Raw genomic sequence first — 9,846 nt, 5'->3', positions numbered from 1 at the left:
GTTGTGGTTTTGTAACGTAAACGCTGGAGCTCCTCTCGGCGTCCCTGCTCTATCTGCCTTTCCCGAACAGAGATGCGCAAGTTTATCTGTGACTGCAGCTGCCAGTCAAAGCTGTTATGATGACGTTGCACCCCATTATAAAAGCATTATGGTAGTAATTAGAATCAAACTTATGGGAAAGGAGACCCCTTGAACATAAATCAGGGTGATGAGAACACTTGATAATGAAAGAAAGAATCTTTGGAAAAAATTATCTGGGAATTTATCGGAGAATATTTTTTATTTTTATTTTAGTCTGACCCCAGTCCCCATCCGCTAACATGGATCAGGCGGGGTTTCTGACCTATACTGCAGCCAGACACCAGGGGGCGATAGAGACGTTTTGTCTTAATTTTTGGGAGGCTCTTCGCGTCGTCCATGTTTTCTACAGTCATTGGTAAGCACAAGCAATTGCTTTTGTCAAATTGCCTATGCTGTTGAAATATCTAACAGACCAAAATATTTTTCAGTGGTGAATGATATTAGGAAAACCCGGAGTTATTATTTTGTAACTGCATTATAAGTGGCAGATAATAAGGGATGCAATTGAGCTGCAGTTAAAGAGGTTAATGTTTACAACCATACCCAAGCTGGCCCCCCTGCCTTTGGCCACACAGCTGTGTAAATAAATTTGGCAAGGTGGCTTTTGGTCTGACTGTAGACTGAGTTAAAATCACAGTTGCACAGGCACTGGGTGACTGATCTCCATTTCCTGGACAGTAAAAGCAGGGTTTCCTTTCTTGGAGTTAGTCAACTCAGATTTTAGGGTAAGTTAAAGAGGTTGTTATCTATATTATGATAAAAGCCTACATAGTTGCCTCGGTCTTTCATAGTGTTCGATGTCTGTACTTTAACCCAGACAGATCTGTGTGATATTGTGAGGTATTGGTCATCTGTGTGCTTGTGCATGTGTGTCTCAAACTGGAGGACCTGATCATAAATGTGTTTCTCCATTGAGTTACAAGTGATCAAAGAAAACATCATCTGAGTGCTTCAAAGTGTTGGTTCTTGAATATAAATGAGACAGGCCCCAGTCAAATTTAACAGGGGTGCTGGCTAAAAATGAAATCCTACCCACAGAAAGGCAGCAGCTCTCTCCTGTCTGTAGAGACAAGGTCCAAGTTTCTGACCATCAGTCATTTACGGACGAAAAGTAATCTCTGCCTAAATGTAATTGTTCATTAACATGCAGTGCAGTGGGCGTGAGTTTAATTTGAAATTGGCAGTTAGGCTGAATCTTTTATTTGCTGTGGGCAAATGATAAGCCCAGGGGCAAATAATATATGAAGAGAGCGGAAAGATTTTTTATTTCATGACTCTTTGGTATTATGAGGAAACAGTAGCAGTGGCTTACATCAGTCTGTGACGCTGACATATCGCTGTAATTTCCGCAGCCCCTTGTGTCATGGCTGTAGCCAGCAGTGTAATGCAGATGCACACGATTCAGCAGCAATAGGTGCAGTAAACTGTGTGTGTTTTTTCTAAAGCTGCTTTGTTCTCCACCTGGTGAACCTCACATTTTCACTCTTTAGAAGCTTTTAGCGGTTCTGAGTCAAATGAACACAAATGGTTTGGGGTTTTTACTGGAGGTTTTTTTTTTTCTCTGACACATTCAAAAGCTCCAGGAAATTGATTTTACTCAAATTGAACACATATGGGTGAGAGTGCTGCTTTGTAATTGCACTGAGGAAATCCATGAGCTGTCAGATACTGTAGTTCTTAGGATTTATAGCACATGTGTAAAGGAATTTAGCTCACTTGATGTTCTTTAAGTAATTAAGAATTCAAACAAGTCCAATTACACTCTTTGGGAATAAGGGATTAGGTTTCAGGTGCCTTAAGTAGCAGTGCCTGGCAGGTGATTTTTTTTAGCTTGGAGCCATGCCAGTATACGTATAGTGACAAACCATAGCCCTGAGGTGCGAGAACTCCCAGTGCTCACAAGCTCAGCAGTAACTTCAAACTGTGATGCTGCATTTGTATGCTCAACACAGCTGAAGATCTTAGCCCAGGGCAATGTCGAATTCTCACAGGAAGCTCTGGTGAGAAGTGAGGAAACATGATCAGAGATGATTGAAAACAAAAACAGCCACGCAGAAGTCTAAGAAGGAGAAACTTTTGATCTTCTTCTTGTTAATTTCATCACTTATTCTCGGTGTGATGCACAATATTAAATTCCAACAACTGAGAGATGGATTGCAATTTTTTCCCCCTACTTCTGGGTGGGTCGGAGACCTGACCTGCGTCTTATTTGTCAAAAACCTAAATGACTTGGTAGACTTTGAATGATGCAGTGTGTCATCTGGAAGTACGGATTAGGTTTGGATGTGCACAAACATGAAATGCTGACAGGACCCGTCAGGATCACAGCGGTTTTGTGAAGAGAGATGAGAGGAAAAAAATACATCACAGTACCTCCGGCCATGCTTGTTCTGGCTATTGTGATGTTTATTTGAGTCAAATTCAACGTCTTCTTTGGTGCAGCCAGAGTCACTTATGTCGGACTTGTCCTTGGCTGGAATCTTGATCTCGGGAAGTAAAATTCATGTAGCCCTGCAGATCCTAATGCCGCTCATTTGCCGCCTCTCGCAACTGTTAGTTCAAAGCTAAGAGGGATGTGACACTGGCTTTACGAGTTGAAGCTAAGTCCCTCCAAGCAAGCAGCACTTTGTGGGTGTAATAAAGACCAACAGGATACAAGGATAAAGTACTACTGTAAAAGTCACTTCTTTCCTCTCTCTGCGTGCTCTTAATGCGGGAGCAGAACAGGCACAGTAACGAGGACATTAATAAAGGATGCGGATCCATTTTTAATGATCCACTGGCCCCTTTAGTTTGAAACCGATTTTATTTTGTGCTCGCGGTCGAGCTTTATCTTCAGGATCCCTGTTTTTTGCCTTGCGAGGGACTCGTGAAAGCCGTTTTGCTTGCACAAGCAAAGTGCTGCATAAAACCTGCATACACCTGACTGTTTGTGTGTGAGTGAGACACAGAGAGAGATGCAGTCTTCTCTGTCTATATTTGGAAGATAATCCTCAAGTATGAATGTAAGGGGGGAGAAAGGGAGGGAAGAAAGAATGGTAGCTGAACCAAATTCAGTTTGGAGTCAAATATATGAGAAGAGCGTGGGGAGGTGCGCACGAAATCAAACACTGGGTATGCTGCCGTTGCTTTATAGTGCATCTATAAGTGCAGATTATGAACATGTGCCATATCATTCTTCATCATTTTTATGTATTTTACATTCAGTGCATCTCAACTTAACACTTCTCAACAGTTAGATTAAAGAGAAGCAGTTGAAAAAAAAAAAAAGGCTACATTTCACTGTGTGTTATACTTGTATAACTATGCATGTGACAAATAAAGAACCTTGAACCTTGAACCAGTTATGTAGACAGAGGGAATCAAAGCCATGGAAAGTCTCAAGTAGCAGCAGCTACAGAATAATGTAAAAACCAGTTACACACACATGCACACACATGCACACATAGTCATCTCTGTTCTTGCTTTCGTCAGGGGAGAGAGTCTGCCTTCTCTCTGCAGCAGGGTTCTCCTTCTCATTGCTCTCTCTGACTCTCTCTCTCTCTTGCTTTGTTCATGCTGTGTTTGCTATGCTCTCTGTCTGAAGCAGCGCCACACTAGAGCCCTAATGAGCAGGCTGAGAGCAACCCAACGCAGATCTCCTATCAGCCGAAGAGCAGCAGCAACTCTGACGGCATCTGAGGCAACAAGACGCGGAACTGATCTGCAGTCAGCAGGGAGGCAGCTGTAGAAAGCAAATGACATCCCAGGAAAAGGCGTGGGAGAGGTTGTGAAGTGTCTTCAAAGGCAAATTAGCAGTCAATTGAGAGACTGGAGAGGAGAGGATTGGTCCAGTGTGATCGCTAACCTTCCACACTCCGAGGCAGACTCTCACTCCACTTTTCTCTTCTTGAGCCGAAGGACCTCGCCACTTCACCGGAGGAGCCCAGCCATGGAGGAGATGCTCACCTGCAGCCGAAGCCCTTTCTCCCAGGTGTTTGGGCGTCAGGGTCAGCTCATGCAAGCCAGTGAGTGCAAACATCAACACTAAATTATCTTGTGCATCCTGTTTGATTCTGATTGACTGTTGCAGTGTTTAAATAATGCATGGACGCACTGTTCATTTATATTCGGTAAGCTTTTTGAAAGTAGCCTATTCTGAAAAATTAATAAATAAAAATACAGCAACGCGGTTATGCAAAATTAAGGTGTTTAGGGAGGCAACATTTCAAAATGTGCGTCCTACTTTTGCAATTAGGAAATCGTTTTTTAATGTAACTTTGTTTCGACGCTTCGAGTGCAATTAATCCTTCAGTTCCTTCAACATATTTAATCATGTTATCGAGGGTATTAATATTTTTGCCTCCACACAGTTTTGTAATTATATATATACATATATATATATATTTTTTTTTCTTAATATATATATTATAAAGTATATGGAGTCCTTTGGAGTGTAAAGCAGTTGGCCAGAGTGTGTTACTGTTGATAGACTGTGATGCTCCTTTCACACACACACACACATGAGCAATGTCATGTGTGAAGATGCGTGTGCTCCGACTTGTGCGTGTGAGAGGTGGGTATGTGGGATTGAAGCTCACTTTTTCATGGGTGCAATCCTTTGATCTCCGTCTGGTTGAACATGCCACAGGTCTAAAAAGAAAAAAGAACGAGATCAGCCGCAGAAAATTCAGCTCATTAATTGAACACAACAGCACGAGCAGCTGTAAAATAGTAGCAAATGGAATAACTGAGCAATAACTCCTTATTTTTTTTTATCCAGCCAGAGTAGCGTCACTGTAAACCTTTAGGACATTTTACCTTATTGACAAAATGCATTTACAATATGAGGTTTCTGAGTAAATGAGTCCAGATTGTAGTTGTTTAAACAATTATTCCTATATTCAGTTGATATTTTTCTGCCTCCATACATACATTTGGGTTTTGCGATCAAACCTCACAGTGTGACAAAACCTGCCTCGGCTGAACTGTTGCAAAGTGTCACGTAATCCCCAGAACAGAAAATGGAAGCCTTTGGCCTTAAGAGACCTGAGCAGAGAGTTTTGAGTTCTCACAGGTTTGCTGCAGATTGAACTGGGCGCATATACATCCTCTGTGGTGCAGAAATATTATTTTAAAACAGGAGCGCTGGCTTTTTCTTTTTGCGTGTGTGTGTTTAGTTGAGCTGTACCCTTTCGGGTTTTGTCTTCTCCTTCATCAGGAAATCGTGTCTTGTTTTTAAGATGCTGTTTAGCAGTAGGAACAAAAGTCGTCTTTCCCATCATTGGAAATGTTCTGTGATGGCACACTGTACAATGTAAACTTTTTTTAATAGAACTACTCCTTGTATTTTATAATAGCTGCTTCTTGGAGTCCTAAGTGGTAATTAGGAGGATTGGATAGGTTTTTCTGATTTGAAAGACTGAAATGATTACTCACTTAGGTGCTCATCCAGGCATTGTGAATAACACAGCAGGCAGTGTTAACGCAGTGGAAAATCAAGGGAAAAAGACATGACTGGTTAAACGTTTAGAGGCATTTCAGGGTTTCTTTGTGCAATTTGTTTCCGTTCTATTACTTACTGAAACATATCCACATTTGTTATTCAGCCTATGTTGTATATTTATTATACATAAGCCCGGCCGAATAATAACTTCAAGTCAAACTGTGACGCTTTCCCCCAGTGCCTACTTATCAGTCACAGGATAGGTGAGAGCGCCGGGTGCATTAAACCTAAATGCCACTCTCTGGTTGTGAAGATGACATTATCATTGCATGTGTTGTGATGAATTACAGCCTGTCTTGCGCTACCCCAAGTTATCTATGCTCTTTGAAGCTCGTGCTGCATGTCTGCGATTTCGGATGTGAGAGAGGGAAGGGAAGGGAAGGGGGAGGTGGAAGGAGGAGGAGGAGGGGAAGGGCGGGGAGAGGGGCAAGAAAGTGAGCAGGCTGCAAATTGTGTGAATAAGAGATGGCTGTTTTAATCTATTTTTAGCAACAACCTTACATACTGTTGCACAGCTGTTGGAAGGCTAATCCACAGTGGCGCTGGCTTGCAATATCGGAACAGTAATTATAGGGGGATTTTATTTTTTTTTTTGTTATCTTTGGCTGTCACCCATCATTGGATCAGGAGTCCCTCAGCTATATGTAAAGGCCTGTTTGAATTGCAGAGAGAAAATCCATTCCATGAGTGTTGCACATGCCCAAAGACTTGAATATTAACAACCTTCTGGTGGTACCAGAGCAGAATAAACAGTTTTCTCATGAATCATATTCACGTGGCACTGCCAGGTGCGTAATCCTGCAATAAATTCTCTTATTCCCCACTGGTGGTGTGATTTGGGTTGTGTTCAGTTTTGTGACGTGTTGTCAAAAAAAATGAAATTAAATAAATAAAATCCTTCAGCAGCCGATGCTCCCATTTGTTCGGGGAGCGTGACAACAGATTTTTGGCTTTTGAATAGTTGAATTACTCTGGGAAAGTTTATTTCTTACGTCAGTGACTTTCCAAGGTTAAACCAGTCAAGGTAGAGCACCGCTACCCATTAAATTAGGTGTGTGTGCTGTCAGATGCATTCTTTGCTTTTTGTTACTTTAATTGAAGTTAAAAGACTTGTTTCCCTTGAGGAGAACAAAGAAAAAAGACAATTCTGACCTGTTTTAGACACCAATAAGACCCTACAGAAGCTCAAAAATGATTTGAAGCCTCCCGGCTGTTGCTGCGTAGGAACCAACATTCATGTTGTTTTTTTCATGTCCCACATTGTTTCTCAGCCCCAATTCCTTTCTAACCCCTGTCAGGTCGGAAGTAAATCGCCGTGTAAAACGATTAATGTCCAACACTAAATTTGACTACACTGGCTTCCCCCTGCTGAGCATTTCTTTATTTGTTGATTCGGGCTTTGTCGTGTTTGAAGCTGGAATAATACCGTAAGTAAATTGCCTTCTCTGAGACCATTTCGAGCTGAGGCTCTGTGAAAATGAAAATAAAAATGGAACACAGTCATTTGCAAATCATATAAACCCTCATATTGAAAAGGGTAGAAATGGAAAGTTGAAAAATATTATCGTTGATGGAAAAATCTCTTCTTCATTTGGGAAAAAAAACCCAACAAAATGTTGCGACTGAGGTGTTTTTAGAAACTCTGCTGCGCCACGTCTTCTTTTAACAGTATTATCTTTTAGCTTTAGGGAACTCAGGGGAGCAATTGGTGAAGTTTTAAAAGTGAAATGTTTTCCTATTCTTGCTTGATATTGGATTTCAGCTGCTCAGCAGTTTTAACTTTTTGTTTCATAATGTGCCAAGTGTTTTCACTGGGTGACAGGTCACGACTGCAGGAAACTGAGGTAACTGTGGTTGTTGTGCTGCATGACATCACGTGGCTAAAAAAAACATGCATTCCCTTATTGTTTGGGCTAAATGGTGCCTTCAAGGCCGTAGGAGTTACCCTCCTTCCCATCACAGTTTTTGAGCTATTCATCGATAACTCGGGCTCTCGGTTGTTCATGAGTACCAAAAAGACTTTCAGCTTTTTGGACCACATGAGTTTTCCAAGTCACCTCAGCCCACTCAACCCAGTCAATGTGCTTTTGTTTTTAATTTCCATGTTAGAGTTTTCACTTGGCAAATGTGTAAAAGTGTTTCCAGAATTGTCTCTGAGGCCATGCAGTGCTGCCTGAGGGCCATTCACTGGTAGTTTTTAGCCTCGGCCTTGTACGGAGGCTATTCTCCTGATTTTCTAAATCTGTCAATGATATTATAGAAACATTATTCCTAAACTGCTGAACTATTTCACGCAGTCGTAGATTTTGTTTTTTGTTGTTGAAACATTTATCTCCATTAAAAGTGACATGGAAGACTTTCCCAACTTAAACATTGGCGCAGAGTATGTTTTCAGTTTTTTGGCAAAGTTGGAAGCACTGTTTCCTTTCTTGCCTGTCACTTTACCCTTGAATATCTTCCTAATACCTCAATAAACCGTTGGTAAATCCCCGCTCAGGAGAGGTGGACGTGATTTGAAATTTTAATACATGACCACTGCAGGTGCAGAACATATTTTGGTCTTCTTTGAAGTGATTAATTCCTCTCCTTCTTCCACTTGTGTTATGGTTCCAGCTCACTCACAGATTCCTCACACCTCCTTACCCGGTGGGCTTTCCTGCAGTTAGAGATTAGCTTCATGCTGCTGGTGTTGCTAATCATGTAGACGGAGTCACTTTGCAAGAGGTTTGCTGGTGCAGTCTGTGTGTGCACTCAGCTAGGTAACTTTTTTTTCTTTTTGCACATGGTGAGTCTTGGATTTGGGCTGTTTCAATGTATTTAGTTTACTCATAAAGGAAACCCCTTGATCGGTCAGCTCTTTGCACCAACACGCTCCATCTGCTGTCATTTTGATGTGCGATGAAAGAAAAATCACACAGAACAAACGTGATGAGTCATACAGTTTTCACATGAGCAGAAAATAATTGATGTACTGACAGTGACCACACAATCATGACTCTGCAGGACTTTTGATTTGACTTTGCCATGTGTTTTCAGATTTACCTTGCAGATTTAATTAGAGCAGTGGATGAAGTGTTCAATATTGATCCCTCTGAGGTATTGTGCAGTGCATTGTTTTTTGGATTTAAGGTACTGTATTCTGCTGCATTCACCTTGTGCTATTTTGCATAACGTTTTTGGAATATCTTGTGTAGTGTATACGGAACATAAACGGCGATTATCTCACAAGGTTTAACGTCTAATCTCAAGCCTGCAGCAGTTTAAAAACTAAATACAAAAATAGAGGTATACATCACAGGGGAAATCATTATGTAACACGCCTCCACATACTTTTTTGTCTAGGTTGCGTATTGACTGGTCAAATACAGATGAGCACAGGTCATTCGTCTGCACCGCTGGGCAGACTTATCTTCAGATGGCCATGATATTGGCATCCGGGAAGCTAAATCACAGCAGGGCATCTGAATCACATGTGACTGTGCTCACTTATCCATGCAGAAGACCGATGAACTGTGCAAGTACTTCTTTTTTGAGAAATAATATCCATGTTGGCCTATTTGAAACACTATAACCTTTTCCTCAGTCGCAGCAAAACATGTTGCATGAAGTTGTTTTGGGAATCGTTCTCATAGCAGACATCCACCTTCTGAGTTTATTATTCAGAAGCCAGTGCTCGCAGAGGAAAAATGCTGTCAGTGCAGTCATTTTAGTTTAAGCGGCAGACCATGGCACACCTGGTACATCCTGAAAAATTTATAATGCACACATCCCTAGCTGTTCCTGTGCTTATAGAACTGGCATCCCCAGCTTTTATTAGCCCTGGGATAAATCAGAACGCTGCCAGAGGAGCCTGATTGAAAACAGAGTTAGGGTCAGCAGGCTCTTTCTTGGCACATCTTATCCTGTAGTGTACCCCAATTCCAACATAAAGTTTGTGTCAGCACAGCCTGTCACACACAGAGGTGATCGTGAATGCAGATTGCATATGTTTAAAACTGTTGTGTTATTTTTCCCCCTTATCGTTTTTCACAGGAGTCAGATTTAGAAGCAGCAAGCGGGGGGAAAAAAAACAACAAAAAAACCCATAAACCTGTAGTCTGGCGATATTTATCTACAGGAGAATGACAGCCTAAACAGAGAGCATGTTTGATGCTGTGAAGATGTGATGCAGAAAGTGTGGAAAGTGCTGCAGTATAATGAAGCCGTACCATACAAGCGCCCTCAAGGACATGGTGCTGTGATGTGATCTGTACTTTGGAGCTTCATACAGAAGTCACAGT

General features: G+C 41.5%; 1 protein-coding gene across 5 annotated transcripts in view; it reads left to right on the top strand.

Annotated features, from left to right (window-relative positions):
* The first annotated feature begins 3,670 nt into the window (after positions 1 to 3,670).
* kazna (kazrin, periplakin interacting protein a) overlaps positions 3,671 to 9,846 on the top strand; it is a 187,244-nt gene continuing 181,068 nt past the window's right edge. For all 5 annotated transcript variants that reach the window (XM_080295669.1, XM_026153316.2, XM_080295670.1 and 2 more), the window contains exon 1: positions 3,671 to 4,088. In XM_080295669.1, coding sequence (XP_080151795.1) covers positions 4,013 to 4,088 — 76 coding nt within the window. In that variant the 5' untranslated portion in view covers positions 3,671 to 4,012. The remainder of the gene's footprint in view (positions 4,089 to 9,846) is intronic.

Source organism: Astatotilapia calliptera, chromosome 20 (genome assembly GCF_964374335.1).
Source record: "Astatotilapia calliptera chromosome 20, fAstCal68.1, whole genome shotgun sequence".
Lineage (NCBI taxonomy): Eukaryota > Metazoa > Chordata > Actinopteri > Cichliformes > Cichlidae > Astatotilapia > Astatotilapia calliptera.
This window is presented reverse-complemented; position numbering and strand designations above follow the sequence as displayed.